Genomic DNA, 17,241 nt, shown 5'->3' on the forward strand with positions numbered 1-17,241 from the left:
CAGCTCTTTGAGGGGACTGTGTCCCATGTAACCCCCTCAACACAAGGAGTTCAAGTATGGCTAGTGTGCCAAATGGCTAACCATGCATGTCCTTTCTCTCTCTCTCCCCCTCCACCTCCAGGCCAGCCAACCTGCTTCTGGACAGGAGTAGTTCTGAGGTGGTTCCATCGTTGGACACCATGGGGGATTGGCTGGACAACGTGAGGACCCTGCCCTGTAAGGAGGCCTTCTCTGGGGTCAGCTACAGCTCCTGTGACACCCTGCCCAAGACCTCCGCAGAGTAAGACTGCTTCTGATGATGCTCTGTAGTAACACTCAGACTCAAGCTTACAGGACTCACTGAAGACTCGCTGAGGAACCAATGGTCCAGTGAAATGTACATTTTTTGGGCTTGTCCAGCCAGTAGCAAAATGCAAGTTGTTGTATAATATGATTTAACTTTGTATCTAAAAAATAATATTTGACAAAATATAGGAATACCCTGAATGTTTTCTGTGAGTGCAGCAGGGAGCGAGGCCCTAACAGTGATTTAAAGAGCTCAGACAAGAGACTTGAAACAGGACATTTCCCTGAGAAAGTATCTCATGCCACAGCAACCCAGATTTAATACAGCTCACACCCCCCCCCCCCCCCCCCCCCACACTGAGACCCCAAAATGTTTTCAATCTGCCTCCATTACTCAGAGGCACCACTGTGGGTCTAATCTGTTATCCATGGATAGCAGTGTTTGATTGTAATCTGTAATGACAGCGCTTCAGCCATGTTACGCAGAGATCAACCATACCGAGGGAGAGAGAGAGGAGAGAGACATCTTGCAAAAGCTCCAGTTCTGACAGGATCTACAGGCTGTGAACAGCTTTAGTAGAGTGTATCTGGCAGAATCTATGATCACAGCCCCCATGCACCCCCATGCACCCCCATGCAACTCATCGCAACCTCTCTCTTTCATAATCAACCTCTATTTGGGCTCATGGCTCCACCATGTTGCTCATATAGGTTTTATGGGAAATGCAGTGATTTGACCGCTGGAGGCTTTCTCTCTGTCCGTTTCTTTCTATCTAATTTATATCTCTCATTTTCCTCTCGCCCTCTATCTCTATCTCTTTCTCTCCCTATACCCTTCCCTCCCTATCCCCTTCCCTCCCTCCCTCCCTCCCTCCCTCCCTCCCTATCCCCTTCCCTCACTCCCTCCCTCCCTATCCCCTATCCCCTTCCCTCCCTATCCCCTTCCCTCCCTATCCCCTTCCCTCCCTCTCTCCCTCCCTATCCCCTTCCCTCCCTCCCTCCCTCCCTCCCTCCCTCCCTCCCTCCCTCCCTCCCTCCCTCCCTCCCTCCCTCCCTCCCTCCCTCCCTCCCTCCCTCCCTCCCTCCCTCCCTCCCTCCCTCCCTCCCTCCCTCCCTCCCTCCCTCCCTATCCCCTTCCCTCCCTCCCTATCCCCTTCCCTCCCTATCTCCCTCCCTCCCTCCCTCCCTCCCTCCCTCCCTCCCTCCCTCCCTCCCTCCCTCCCTCCCTCCCTCCCTCCCTCCCTCCCTATCCCCTACCTTCCATCCCTATCCCCTTCCTTCCATCCCTATCCCCTTCCCTACCTCCCTGCCTCCCTCCCTCCCTCCCTCCCTCCCTCCCTCCCTATCCCCTTCCCCCTATCCCCTTCCCTCACTCCCTCCCTCCCTATCCCCTATCCCCTTCCCTCCTTATCCCCTTCCCTTCCCTCCCTATCCCCTTCCCTCCCTCTCTCCCTCCCTATCCCCTTCCCTCCCTATCCCCTTCCCTCCCTCCCTCCCTATCCCCTTCCCTCCCTATCCCCTCCCTCCCTCCCTCCCTCCCTCCCTCCCTCCCTCCCTCCCTCCCTCCCTCCCTCCCTCCCTCCCTCCCTCCCTCCCTCCCTCCCTCCCTCCCTCCCTCCCTATCCCCTTCCCTCCCTATCCCCTTCCTTCCATCCCTATCCCCTTCCCTCCCTCCCTCCCCTCCCTCCCTCCCTCCCTCCCTCCCTCCCTCCCTCCCTCCCTCCCTCCCTCCCTCCCTCCCTCCCTCCCTCCCTCCCTCCCTCTGCGGAGGATGTGGCCTTTGGGGACCTGCTGTTGTGTTAATTGATGAGGTATTTGACAGTGTAAATAATTTGACAGTTGTAATCAGGCTGATCAAAGCAGATGTCTGGGTGCTATGCTCTGGTCTCCCTAACACACTGGGCTACACAGCAGTCACACACTACATACTACACACAGTCACTACTAACAAAAGGCCCAGGCAATAATTTCCACGTTGCCTTTTGTTCTGATGTCAATATAAATAATGAAATGCAAATAGCTACTAGATTACCTCCTCATCCATGGCCTAGTTTAATTGCCTGAGAAAGAGAGAGCCTGATCTATCCAACAGAACAATGCCTTATAAGGATCTCTCTCTCTCTCTCTCTCTCTCTCTCTCTCTCTCTCTCTCTCACTCTCTCTCTCTCTCTCTCTCTCTCTTTCTCTCTCTCTCTCATCTATTATCAGCTAGTTTCTCTAAAACTATATACTGTTGTAGCAGCACATTCTCTTACAGGAAGAGTTTTTTCTCAGGACAATTAATCAATTAATCAATTTCATCAATGAGAGCTTCCCTTAAACCAATCACTACAGAGGCACAAAAAGGCTTGTTTGCAGACTCAGTAGAAATACCACATGCAGTATTGATGGAATACATCACAGATGAACTGTATAGCCTACACATGGTTTCTGATAACAGGATCATTCTACAGCATCTCTGATTCTCCTCTCATGGATCATAACTGGATCAAAACAGGAATTGGATCATGTGTGTGTTTTAATCCTCCAAGGGTATACCTCTGACACACCCAGCCCTTGACCGTAGTATACCAGTCTATTGATTAGTAGTATCTTAATCCAGTCCTTCATATTCAGCAGGAGACTACCCCTGGCCCATTGCTCTGACCTCTGTCTGCCAGACGAAACTAATCAAACCCTATACCACTCCATAATCCACTGACACAATATACTTTTAATGAACGGACAGAGATGTGGGTTACAAATGGAGGTTCTGAAAGTTCTGAGGACGGGTGGTCCAGCCTAAGGTATCAGACTTCCTTCCCTCTGCCATTTCTCTGTCTCACTGTCTATGATGGGAAACCTGACGAGTCCACTCTAACCACTTGTAGTAACACACAGCAGCAGGGATGAAGTCTCTGTGTGCTCTCAGGGTGAGGAGCCTCTTCAGAGTTCTAGATGAGACAGCCCTTTCTGTCTGAGTGGCAGTTAGCTGCTCACTGTAAACACTACCACCATATCCACTATGGTTCTCATTCATCGTGTGTCAGAGGAGGAATACAGCGGTCATAAGTTTGGGCCCTGGTCTACTTAAACACATCCACAGTCATTCGTTTTTATCACTTTTATTGCATGAGTCGTTCACTGTCTAGACTGTTTTCTATTTATGCCTCATACTTTATATATTCACGTTTTCTGTTGTTTATTTACTTTATTTATTTATTTGTAACACGCTGTTCAGGGTGTTAACGCTGTGACACATAAGCCTTTTTGAGAGACTGTTGCCAGTATGGCTGTGTGACGTCCATTAGCCTGGGAAACTTTATTCATATTCCCTGGCCCTGCCTGTCTGTACTGTAGAATCTGTCTGACAGAGGTCCAGCACCACGTCACTGCAGCCACCTGCCCAGAGTGGGAGCCTTCAATGGGGATCACCACCCTCTAACCCCCTCTCCTCTCCATCCCCTACTCCAGAGACACCGGATGGTGGGTGGACCACTGTGCACTGTCTGGCTGCCCTCCAAACTAGAACCCCATGCTTGCATCAAAATAACGTTCTAAGGAGTTTTCCTGTTTTGTGTTGTGTGCACTCTGCAGACTAGCAGAGAACTGAAGCTCAGTGTAAAACCCAAGCTGTGTTAACCTAGCGGGTTTGAGCTAAGCTGTTTCTTTACTAATATGCGTCTATAACCACAGTCACCTACAGGAGCCGAGCTGAAGATATCTTGTCCACTGATGTCACATAATATCCCACTGCTGTACCTAATATCACCATGCTGCTACATGAAGTCCACTAGATGAAACATAACATACTTGTTTGAGTTGTGTGTCTTCATGAAATGCTGTGTGTAACCCATGCTGTGTGTGTGTTGTGATGAAGCTTGCTCTAACCAGTTGATTTATTCTGCATTTATTATCCATCTATTTGTACCAGTGCTGCTCCCTCCCTTCCAAACATACACACACCACTAAGCATGACCAAAAACTGCCCAACGCCACTTTCCCACAAGCTAACTAGAGAACTCTGGCAGCACATTAACCTTGTGATTGACAGGCCAGCAGAAGTGGGAGGGGGAGGGGGGGGGGGCAGCACTGACCGCATGTCATTAATGTCACTGTGTGTCACATACTGAAGCACTTACTCTCTCTCTCTCTCTCTCTCTCTCTCTCTCTCTCTCTCTCTCTCTCTCTCTCTCCCTCTCTCTCTCTTCCCTACTCCTTTCTCTCTGCAGGGACCTAAAGAAGGTTGGTGTGACTATCGTCGGCCCTCAGAAGAACATTGTGAGCAGCATCAAAGCACTAGAGAGCCACATGAAGAATGGCCCTGTCCCAGTCTAACCCAACCAAGCCACTAGAGATCCACAGATTGGCTGACTGGCTGCCCTCTGGCCCCTGTTCCATTCTGAATGAAGCTCGTCTGGCCCCCATTCCAATCTGAATGAAACCATTCTGGGTCCCAATCCATTCTGAATGAAGCCCTTCTGGGCCCTGTTCCATTCTGAATGAAGCCCATCTGGGCCCCGTTCCATTCTAAATGAAGACCCTCTGGACCCAGTTCCATTCAGAATTAAGCCCTTCTGGACCCAGTTCCATTCAGAATTAAGCCCTTCTGTGCCCCGTTTCATTCTGAATTAAAGTGTCTACTTTTCAGTTCCTCCCTCCACGTCTGTGGACGTTTCAATACGGTTCATTCCACGAGGGAGCCCTCCCCTGTCGAGGTGTAGTGATAGGGAATGAAGGAGGAGAGAGGACAGGCTCATAGCACTTAGAACAGCCCTCTGATCTCTGTAACATGCAGGAGGAAGTCCCAAACTAAAGGAGGAAGTAGACATTAGAAAAGTGGTGCAGCGGAGGACAACAGCTCTTGAGGTTTGATGATGTCACCATGATATCATGCCCTTACCCTGAATCCAGGGCAAGCAGTCAGACCGACAGACAGACCAACCCTTCGACACTCCGCACCATTGCTGAGATGCCTTACTGAGAACACAGGAAAGAGGGAGATAACCTGGCCTTGGACCTTAAGGGCATGAGGATAAAGGGCTGGAGCTGGGATTGGAGAACCTGGGACAGCAGGGCCCTGTGTGTGACTTATCGTGGAAAGGGGCTTGTTGAGAACTGAACCAGTCGTGATCTGATCCTGTGGATTTGACTGACAGTTTTTAAGCTCTGGAGAGGAAAACTTTAAATGCCTTGAGTAGAACAACGCAGACAGCAGCAGCAATCCACATCCACATCAACCTGGAGCAGACGAAGCACACCTGGAGACTCCCACCACTGAAGACCCCACTCTCTCTCACAGAGAAGGACTGATACTACTCTGTGTGTGTGTGTGTGTGTGTGTGTGTGTGTGTGTGTGTGTGTGTGTGTGTGTGTGTGTGTGTGTGTGTGTGTGTGTGTGTGTGTGTGTGTGTGTGTGTGTGTGTGTGTGTGTGTGTGTGTGTGTGTGTGTGTGTGTGTGCGTGCGTGCGTGCGTGCGTGCGTGTGTATGCACCCATGTCTCTGCATGTGAGTGTGAAGGTATACTCAAGAGAAAATCAGCTTGAGAAGGAAGCCAAACCATTTGATGGGCACCCAGACTAGAATAAGCCATTTATCCCATAGCTATAGACTAATGTCTGCAAACAGTCAATGTCAAACAGAGAGCAATAATCATAACAATCAGTTCATCAGTTTGATCAACCTGAAGTCATGAGTCTGATGGTAAACAGGACATATCAGACCACAGAACTGTAACTAACTACTACCTGTCTGCTTACCATACATACAGTTGAAGTCGTAAGTTTACATGCATCTTAGCCAAATACATTTAAACTCACTTTTTTTCCCTGACATTTAATCCTAGTAAAAATTCCCTGTTTTAGGTCAGTTAAGATCACCACTTTATTTTGAGAATGTGAAATGTCAGAATAAGAGTAGAGAGAATTATTTATTTCAACTTTTATTTCTTTCATCACATTCCCTATGGGTCAGATGTTTACATACACTCAATTAGTATTTGGTAGCATTGTCTTTAAATTGTTTAACTTGGGTCAAACGTTTAGGATATCCTTCCACAAGCTTCCCACAATAAGTTGGGTGAATTTTGTCCCATTCCTCCTGACAGAACTGGTGTAACTGAGTCAGGTTTGTAGGCCTCCACACACTTTTTCTGTTCTGCCCACACATTTTCTCTAGGATTGAGGTCAGGGGTTTCTGATGGCCACTCCAATATCTTGATTTTGTTGTCCTTAAGCCATTTTGCCACAACTTTGGAAATATGCTTGGGGTCATTGTCCATTTGGAAGACACATTTACGACCAAGCTTTAACTTCCTGACTGATGTCTTGAGATGTTGCTTCTCATGATGCCATCTATTTTGTGAAGTGCACCAGTCCCTCCTGCAGCAAATCACCCCCACAACATGATTGGGATGGTGATCTTCGGCTTGCAAGCCTCCCCCCTTTTCCTCCAAACATAACGGTGGTCAATATGGCCAAACAGTTCTATTTTTGTGTCATCAGACCAGAGGATGTTTCTCCAAAAAGTACGATCTTTGTCCCCATGTGCAGTTGTAAACCGTAGTCTGGCTTTTATATGGCGGTTTTGGAGCAGTGGCTTCTTCCTCCTGAGCGGCCTTTCAGGTTATGTCGATATAGGACTCGTTTTACTGTGGATAGATACTTTTGTACCTGTTTCCTACAGCATCATCACAATGTCCTTTGCTGTTGTTCTGGGATTGATTTCCACTTTTCGCACCATTGTACGTTCATTTCTTGGAGACAGAACGCGTCTCCTTCCTGAGCGGTATGATGGCTGTTTATACTTGTGTATTATTGTTTGTACAGATGAACGTGGTACCTTCAGGCATTTGGAAATTTCTCCCAAGAATGAACCAGACCTGTGAAAGTCTTGGCTGATTTCTTTTGATTTTCCCATGATGTCAAGCAAAGAGGCACTGTGTTTGAAGATAGGCCTTGAAATGCATCCACAGGTACTCCTCCAATTGACTCAAATGATGTCACTTAGCCTATCACAAGCTTCTAAAGCCATGACATAATTTTCTGTAATTTTCCAAGCTGTTTAAAGGCACAGTCAACATAGTGTATGTAAACTTCTGACCCACTGGAATTGTGATACAGTGAATTATAAGTGAAATAATCTGTCTGTAAACAAAATTATTTGTGTCATGCACAAAGTAGATGTCCTAACCGACTTGCCAAAACTATAGTTTGTTAACAAGAAATTTGTGGGGTGGTTGAAAAACGAGTTTTAAAGACTCCAACCTAAGTGTATGTAAACTTCTGACTTCAACTGTATCTGTAACTAACTACCACCCTTCTGCTTATCATACAGAACTGTAACTAACTACCACTTGTCTGCTTATCATAGAGAACTGTAACTAACTACCACCTGTCTGCTTATCATAGAGAACTGTAACTAACTACCACCTGTCTGCTTATCATACAGAACTGTAACTAACTACCACCTGTCTGCTTATCATAGAGAACTGTAACTAACTACCGCCTGTCTGCTTATCATAGAGAACTGTAACTAACTACCGCCTGTCTGCTTATCATAGAGAACTGTATCTAACTACCACCTGTCTGCTTATCATACAGAACTGTATCTAACTACCACCTGTCTGCTTATCATACAGAACTGTAACTAACTACCGCCTGTCTGCTTATCATAGAGAACTGTAACTAACTACCACCTGTCTGCTTATCATAGAGAACTGTAACTAACTACCACCTGTCTGCTTATCATACAGTAGGTGATGATGCATAACTCCAAGCTTCCTAGTTCCAAGTTCGAATGTGAAATCTCAGGATGTGTGTTATTCTTTCAAACTGAAACAGGATAGAGAGAAAGGAGAGGGAGAGGTAGAAGTAGAGAGAGAGATGTAGAGGGAGTGAGAAAAAGAGAGAGAGCTGTAGAGATAATGAAAAAGATGGAGAGAGAGAGGGGTAGAGAGAGAATACCATGCTGGCTTCATCAGAGCGTATTCTGCTCTGTAAGGTAGAAGATGAAAATGAACAACACTATCCCACAGCTCTTCCAATGCTATCTTCTAACACTGGTGGGTATATATCACACCTCTCTAGATAAAGCGAGTGTCTGAGTGTATCGCGTCGCTACAGTAGATAAGGATTCTCTCTGATCTGAACAGTGGATGTGTATGTGTGTGTTTGTATGTGTCTTTGTGCGTGTGTGTGATAACACCTCCGTCCATCCCCTGCCCGCCCTTAGCTGCTGTTACATGTTCTGTATGGCATGTACATATGTAAAACAACTGTGTGACCATATCTACAAGCAGGACAGTCCCCTTCCATAGCCATCCCTTTGTACAAATGTTTCTATGTATAAAAGAATGAACAGAAATATCTGTGCAACATTTTAAAAAGACAAACATTCTTTGTATTATATTTCATGTTATTTTGTATTATATTTGTTTTTTTACATAAAAGAAAAGCAATTATAATAACCTATTATTTATTGTTAACATATACTGTGCAAAAGTGTAATGTTTTTTTTGTAGCATACTGTAATCTATGACATGGTTGGTTCTGTGACAGCGTCTTCAGTGTGGAAGAGCAATACTGTTATGCACCCCATCCTTACTCTTTTTGCTTTTTTTAGATGAATGTGTGTGTGCGCCTGTACATGTGTGTGCTTGTGTGTGTGGGCATGCGAGTGTGTGTGTACGACGTGCTTGCGTGCGTAAAAGCCTTGTCTACTAATGTAAAATGATTTGTAGTGGAAACATTTATATTTTTATAATAAACATTCTTAAAATATTTGCAAAAAAATTAATGCGGATAAAATTGCCCTGTGATTCGTTCTGGTGTTTCACAGGTTTGGTACAAAGGAACAAGGCACCAACTTTGTCCCAAAAAGCTAAACCTCTTTCTCTTCTTCTCCTCTTCCTCTCTGCCCCATCTCTACCAAACATCTGGTCTCCAGCTCTCCTCTCTAGTCCCCACAGAGCTTCTGTTGTCAATCCCTGTTCTGCTGCTCTGAATCAGGATCCATGTTCAGGGCCACTTCCAATAAGGCCTTTCATACACTTTAGAGCAGGCCTGGCGTAGTTAGCAGGTAGATTTATAGTGTGATTTTAATGCAGCTGATCTTACAGGGTTGTAGAGCAGGGCAGGGTTAGGGGGGATGTCTAAGGGACTGACTGACTGACTGTGGGTGTGTGTGCGCGTGTGTGTGTGTGTGTGTGACGGTAACTGATGGTCTCTGCTCCCCTGAAAGCCTGATGTTCTCCAGATGGTCTAGGGCAGATATGAGGAGCGAGGGATAGATGGAGAAGAGAAGTGAGGGAGATGGATAAAGGAGAGGATAGGGGGTGAGCAGGACAGTGTCCTACAGTCAGGGAATGATGAACACAATATGTTAGACGTTGCTGCTCCAATTTGTTCTTTACTGTGATCTAAAACCCCTGAGCTCCTGGGAGCAAGAACTGACGGGAGAGATAGAGGAGAGGAGCGAGGGAGAAGAATGGAGAGAGAGTGAGATTAACCAGCAACAGGAGGACAGGAGACAGGTGAGAGAGGGGTAAAGAGATAGGAGAAAGATGGAGGAGAGAGAGAGAGAGAGAGACCAGGCAGTAGACAGGAGGACAGGACAGGACAGGAGAGGAGGCAGGTGTGTAGGAGGCAGGCAGACAGGCAAGGAGTCTGTCCCGTTGTAACAGTGAAAGCCCAGTAGAACACAGTGTTATGCTAACACAGCCAGGCAGGGAGGTTAACAGAACCCGTTCATCACCCGTCCACACCATGTGCTGTTTAACTCCGCAGCTGGCCCAGAAAGCATGGTTCCACTTGGGGAAGAGTGATGAGGAGAAAGCATGTTTCTGCTTTGTAAAATGCCTTTTCCAATTACAACACTCTTGTCTCAATCATATTTTGAATTGTGAAACCAACCCCCTCTCTTGTCAAACCTAGAATCCCTCTCTTGTCAACCCTTCCACCATACTTTTCTCTTCCTTCCCCTCCCCCAAACCCTTCTACCAGGGACCCATACCTAATGCCAGGACACAAACCTTCTCTCCCTCCTTCCGTCCTTCCCTCCCATCCCGTTGGCCCTAGCCTTCACAGTAAAGTCTCCAACTGTGTGCAGCTGCAGTGCATGGCGTGACGCCATGTTGGAAAGGCATTGGCTCTGCCTTATACTGCTGCTGCATGCTGGGAGGATGTCATCCATACACACATGGCACACATTTTCGCAAAGGTGCATTTGTACACACACACACACATACATACACACGCACGGCCACTGGGAAGATGTCATCCACATGGTCATATCCTGTAGGTCAGAGGTCAGTGATGAAGACCAGAATGTCAGGTATGAATCATCTCACCGGTGTTAGTTATTTATCTCTCGGTGCGTTCCTCTTCTTATGAGGAATGATAATAACTTTATTTTCAAAAGAATATGCAGAGAAATATTGAACATATTCACACCCTTCACTCATGAGTGCAGGACAGACAGACCACAACAGGGTGTAGACTGACACAGACTGGCTGTAGACTGACAGATGAGGCCAAACAGAGAGTGGACACACACAGACTATGTTGCAGGATGGATGATACCTGTAGCCTACATGCTGGCTTTGGTCTGCAAAGAACCTCTTCCCTGACTGACTCGTCCATCTCCTGGCATCCAGGGACAACTGTGTGTGTGTGTGTGTGTGTGTGTGTGTGTGTGTGTGTGTGTGTGTGTGTGTGTGTGTGTGTGTGTGTGTGTGTGTGTGTGTGTGTGTGTGTGTGTAACCAGGTCGCAGTACTTCAGTGCCTGCTCTCCTTAGCTGTTTCCGTAACAAACGATGTGCCACAGACGGGAGTGAAATGATCGTTACAAATGTGCCACCATGATACCTCTACTCCACTGGTGGTAACAATGAGACACATCAATATTGCTGGGATGTCACTTTCTTAGTTTAGTTTTACATGCAGGATTATTCTGCCTGTCCTGGGTCAATTACTGCAGGACTGCGTGGTGTTGAGCTGTGTTGGGCTCCCCAACATCATGATAGTGCAACCTATCCAGTCATTACGGTGTAACCTTATGCTAAATCACACCAATAGATCACCAGCAGGCTGTTGTAATCTGTCCAGGACTGAGTGGACATGAGATGGTGTTTGTCTGGACTGGAGAGTGCTGACTGTAACTGTTACACTGATGTCTCATCGCTAATGACACACACACACACACACACACACACACACACACACACACACACACACACACACACACACACAAGGACATACATACACACAGCTGTCTCTCTGATGTCTGTCACTAACACTGTTCTCTCTTGTTCCCTCTTTCACACTCACTCGTTCGTTCACCCTGATAATTGATTTTAGGTAAAGGATGAGTGATGTGGAGGGTCTGCTGCTGGAGTCATGTCACCATCCTCTCTTCTCTCTGTGGGGTTTACTGGTAGAGCTGACTGACTTATCCAGATAGATTCCAGTTCTAATTCTAGATTTAAATCCAATTCCATTCAGATCTACAAGAGGTGTCCAGTCGTCATGTTGTAAGAAAACACCAACATGTTCCTGTAATTTGTTGGTGGTTTCTGCCTTTAACCCCTCCTCATCCCACCTCTCTCTCTCTCTCTTTCCACCTCTCAATCTCTCTCTCTCTCTCTATCTCTCTCTCTCTCTCTCTCTCTCTCTCTCTCTCTCTCTCTCTCTCTCTCTCTTTCTCTCTCTCAACCTCTCTCTCTCTCTCTCTCTCTCTCTCTCTCTCTCTTTCCACTCTCTCTCTCTACCTCTCTCTCTCTCTCTCTCTCTCTCTCTCTCTTTCCACCTCTCTCTCTCTCTACCTCTCTCTCTCTCTCTCTCTCTCGCTCTTTCCACCTCTTTCTCTCTCTACCTCTCTCTCTCTCTTTCCACCTCTCTCTCTCTTTCCACCTCTCTCTCTCTCTCTCTACTCTCTCTCTCTCTCTTTCCACCTCTCTCTCTCTCTCTCTCTCTTTCCACCTCTCTCTCTCTCTCTACCTCTCTCTCTCTCTACCTCTCTCTCTCGTTACAGAATGCTTCCATGTTGTCCAGACATGACCAGTCCTTTCCGTCTCTCCCCAGTGGAACCTGTTCCAACTTCCACCACACAAATACCACAGCTTGCCACACTGTAATATCACTGTAACTACACAAAAACGCTCCCCATAGCAGGGGAGGAGTGGGACAAGAAACACAATGGACCATTTTTTTCCTCAAGGCCCCCACACTGACCATTTTTATTCATTGAGGCCCACATTATTAGCTAGATAATGATCACTTTGCAAACAAACCCAAAAAGTTAAACAGGCCCTGTTAAACAGGCCCAAATATAAATACAAAGTGCCTTTGAACGGGGTATGGTAGTAGGTGCCAGGAGTCAACATGGGCGTCAACATGGGCCAACTTCTCTGTGGAACGCTTTTGACATCTTGTAGGGTCCATGCTCCGAAGGATTGAGGCTGTCCTGAGGGGTGCACGTTTTGGTTTTGCCCCTAGCACTACACAGCTGATTCAAATAATCAACTAATCATCAAGCTTTGATAATTTTAATCAGCTGTGTTATGGCAAAACCAAAACGTGCACCCCTTGGGGTCCAGAGAACCGAGTTTTGGAAACACTGACTTAGAGTTGGTATGGATAAGTATTTTAAAATGGTGGTGAGGGCAGTGATAAGTATATCAAAATATAACCCACTATGATAGTCGGTAAATAAAGTATAACTCGCTATAATTCCAATGGTTTGGCTTATAAGAAGAAAAGAAGAGCAGTTTTTACATGGCTAAAGGAGAAGGATTACCATATGTATTGTCTCCAGGAAACTCATTCAATATCTTCTGATGAAGTGGCCTGGAAAACAAATGGGATGGTCAAATCTATTTCAGTCACGGGTTAAGAAGTTCAAAAGGTGTTATGATCCTTATTCAAAAACAATTTGCATCTTAAGGTACAATCCGTTAAAATATACTGTGTCCTCAAGGAAGATGGATTTCCTGAAATATACTACTTGATGATGAACAGTTGTGGATCATAATTATATATGGCGATCCAAATATATTATTATAATTGAATTTTTCTCCAAGATACAAATAACTATTACAATGGTAGGGGACTACAATACAGTTTTAAGTATGTCAATGGACCGTAAAGACAATCATCCTTCCAACTATAACCCTCTGGCACTCAGAGATTATGAATATTATGGACACATTGGAATTGACGGGTATTTGGAGGCTTAAACCCCCGATCTCGTAAGATATACTTGTCGGATGTATTATTTTCTGGTATCCTTTCCTATGATGCCAAAAGTGAAAAAGTACAAATTGAGGGTTGAATGTTATCAGATCATCAACTAATAGTCCTCCATGTAATTATGACATACTTTCCACAAGGGCGAGGATATTGGACATTTAACCAGAGTGTATTGACTGACTACTTTCTTGGCAAAAACTAAGGAATTCATAACAGACTTTTTCTGGTACAATACAGGTTCGCATGGGATGCCTTTAAGTGTGCCTTTAGAGGCCATTCAATTACATTTTCATCCCAAAACAGAAACAGTATCGATCAACAGAGAAACAAAACTCTTATCAGAAATATTAAGTAGGAGCCAGGGGGGCAATATAAAGACGCCTCACTCTTCAATGTTGTGATGGAAAAGGGGCCGGATATTATTCACCCCGATCAGACGGGATTCTTAATAGGAGATATATTGGATAGAATATTAGACAACTACTAGAAATAATGGAAAGCTGAGAATGCAGGGAACCAGGTATTATCTTTAGAGCAGATTTTGAGAAAGCATTTGATACAGTATGTCTAGAATCCGTGCCTGGATTTTCTCAACTTTGGAGAATCTCTCATAAAATGGGTAAAAGTCATGTACAACAAACCTTTATGTAAAATAATAAATAATGGCTACTTCTCTGAGAACTTTTAATTGTACAGAGGTGTAAAACAAGGTTGCTCTCTGTCACCATATTATGGCCATTGAACTGTTTGCTTTAAAAATCAGATAATGTTTAACATTAAGGGCCTAAAAATGAATGGATTAGAGAGAAAAGTATCAATGTACACCAAAGATTCAAGTTCTCTTGAGTCCTCAATCTTCACCCGTGAACGGCCTCATTGATGACCTGGATCATTTTTCCTATGATAAGTGTACTATATTGCGGATTGTGTCTCTAAAAGATACAAACTTTAAATTGCCATGTGGTCTCCCGATTAAATTGGCGGATGGTGAAGTTGATGTGCTTGGTGTACATATCCCGGGAAATTTGAACGATCTTGCAACTATTGACTTTGATTAAAAACGCTGCAAAACAGAATCTTGAAACCATGGAGAGGGAAACACCTATCAATATACAGGAAGATTTTACCCCAATTAATTCTCTAGTTATATCGCAGTTTACATATCTATTCATGACTCTACCGACTCCAGGAGAATCCTTTTTCCAAATCATGCGAGAAAAATAACAGTTACTTGATTTGGAATGGCAAACCAGATCAAGTTAAATGAGCATATTTATATAATAAATATTAAGGCATTATGCCTCTCTCTTAAAGCCTCCATTGTACCACAATTGCATTTAAATCCAAACTGGTTTTCTAGCAAGCTCCTAAGAGGCCCGTCTTAAATTTAAGAGTGGGCTCTTTTCCTTTTTGCAGATGAAAGCCTTACTTTTCCGATGGATTGACAATGGATCCTTGTTTAATTAAGGTACCCTCCTTAACTATTTCATTCTCCACAAAAAGCAGATGTAATGTATGGAGATGTTTGCTCAATTCAAAATATAACTAACGCATCGCTACTTTGCCACAAATTTGGAACAGACAATTAAAGAATAAATGATTTATCTGCCACCCATTAAAAATGATAAATGGCCTAAAATGATTAGTATAAATCGGAAAATGTATCAGTTTCACTTAAAGTCAAAGAATTGATAGCAATACCTTAAATTCAAGTCAGTTGGCATCAGGTCTATGTACTGACATATAAAACATCAATTGACCAATTCATTCATTTCAATTTAAGCTATTATATAAAATATTTGCCAAAAAAATAAGAATACTCAATATTGAACATTCATCATTGTGCAGACTCTGCCACGAGAAAACATAGAACATATTTTCTGGTACTGTCCATCGATGGCTCGTTTTGGAGTCCAGGAATGGATGTTATGTCATAATATCAGGGTTCAGATGGACCTGCAAACTGTATTGTTAGGGGATCTGAAGAACCACAATCAGTCAACGGGAAACATCATTATAATCTTGAGTCTTGGGTTGAAGTATTTATTTTTATGGTAATATCGCTAGATATTTTATAAATGGGGAGGTTCAGAACACTTGTAATATATCACAGTAAAATGCAGGGATGTATTGCAAAATGAAATAGCTAAATGGCCTTACACTGGGAAAGATGGGTTCATCTGTGGACATAGGAGGGTTGGAGTTGAGATCAGATTGAATGGTGGATTGGCCGCTGTGGGGGGAAATACAGCACTTGAAGAAAGATGAAATTAGGAATATATGTATAATTATTTAACAACAAGTACCATAGATGTGAGAGAAAATAGGTGTTAGTAGCAGTAGAAGTATTGTTGTCTGTTTAGGGAAAGTATAGAGAAAATATAAAAATAAGGAGATTAGAAATCACGCCAACATTTAAATTGATAGAACCTACAATCTACCTGCAATATTAAAACTGATCAAAGTAATTACAGAAGACAGGGTAATTTATTCACTAGAAATGTAATTTGTATTTTATCCATGCTGCCTAAATCCAAAATGTATCCATTATACTGTATATCCATACCGTCTATATAATGTATGCACATACAGTACAAAAATAGGTGTAGGCTGGGATACCCAATTACTTTCACACGCACACACACTGTCAGCATTAAGAGCTGCCACACCCTGTTTCTCCGGAGCCTCGTCAGACAAAAGGGCTCCGGAGGGAGGTAAGTAGCCAGCCTTTCTTCCTGCTCTGCTCACACACACACAAAGTTAAAGCTCTTTATTCCTGTGCTAATTCCGCCTGACGTTTACAATGACTCGTTTGGTTCTGGCATTGCCTCTTTAACAAGACTGTTGATTGTCAAATACAGTTAAAGCTCCTCCGATCACCTCTCACTGTCTGTCTGTCTGTCTGTCTGTCTGAGGTTGTTTTATTGGCCCTCCGACAGGACCAAACTCATTTCCAAATGGGAAATGATAAAGCCTCTCGATTTCCTATTAATGTCATAACCGTAGACACACACACTCCCTATATTAATGTCATGAGAACAGAATATGACATTAACAACCCAACCAGGTTCTGTTAGGTATTTACTCTATTCCAACTCTAAAACTTCCTCAACAATTACCCTGAGCTGAACAGTTTAGTGAATTGGCTGCATTCATGACATCTGTGTGTATGTGAGTGTGACATGTGCGTGTGTGTCAAATCAAATGTTATTGGTCACATACACATGTTTAGCAGATGTTATTGCGGGTGTTGTGAAATGCTTGTGTTTCTAGCTCCGACAGTGCAGTAATATCTAACAAGTAATATCTAAGAATTTCACAACATACAGTGCCTTGCGAAAGTATTCGGCCCCCTTGAACTTTGCGAACTTTTGCCACATTTCAGGCTTCAAACATAAAGATATAAAACTGTATTTTTTTGTGAAGAATCAACAACAAGTGGGACACAATCATGAAGTGGAACGACATTTATTGGATATTTCAAACTTTTTTAACAAATCAAAAACTGAAAAATTGGGCGTGAAAATTATTCATTCCACTTCATGATTGTGTCCCACTTGTTGTTGATTCTTCACAAAAAAATACAGTTTTATATCTTTATTTTTGAAGCCTGAAATGTGGCAAAAGGTTGCAAAGTTCAAGGGGGCCGAATACTTTTGCAAGGCACTGTATACCCAATACACACAACTCTAAGTAAAGGAATGGAATTAAGAATATATAAATACATGGA

General features: G+C 44.1%; 1 protein-coding gene across 2 annotated transcripts in view; it reads left to right on the forward strand.

Annotated features, from left to right (window-relative positions):
• LOC135547484 (ephrin type-A receptor 3-like) overlaps positions 1-9,060 on the forward strand; it is a 136,069-nt gene extending 127,009 nt beyond the window's left edge. The window contains exons 16-18 of one of the 2 annotated variants that reach the window (XM_064976536.1): positions 122-280; positions 3,625-3,750; positions 4,497-4,575. In XM_064976536.1, coding sequence (XP_064832608.1) covers positions 122-280; positions 3,625-3,709 — 244 coding nt within the window. In that variant the 3' untranslated portion in view covers positions 3,710-3,750; positions 4,497-4,575. Of the gene's footprint in view, positions 1-121; positions 281-3,624; positions 3,751-4,496 lie in introns of both variants that reach the window. The other variant, XM_064976535.1, reaches the window with a different exon arrangement.
• Positions 9,061-17,241: the final 8,181 nt, after the last annotated feature.

Source organism: Oncorhynchus masou, chromosome 10 (genome assembly GCF_036934945.1).
Source record: "Oncorhynchus masou masou isolate Uvic2021 chromosome 10, UVic_Omas_1.1, whole genome shotgun sequence".
Taxonomy (NCBI): Eukaryota; Metazoa; Chordata; class Actinopteri; order Salmoniformes; family Salmonidae; genus Oncorhynchus; species Oncorhynchus masou.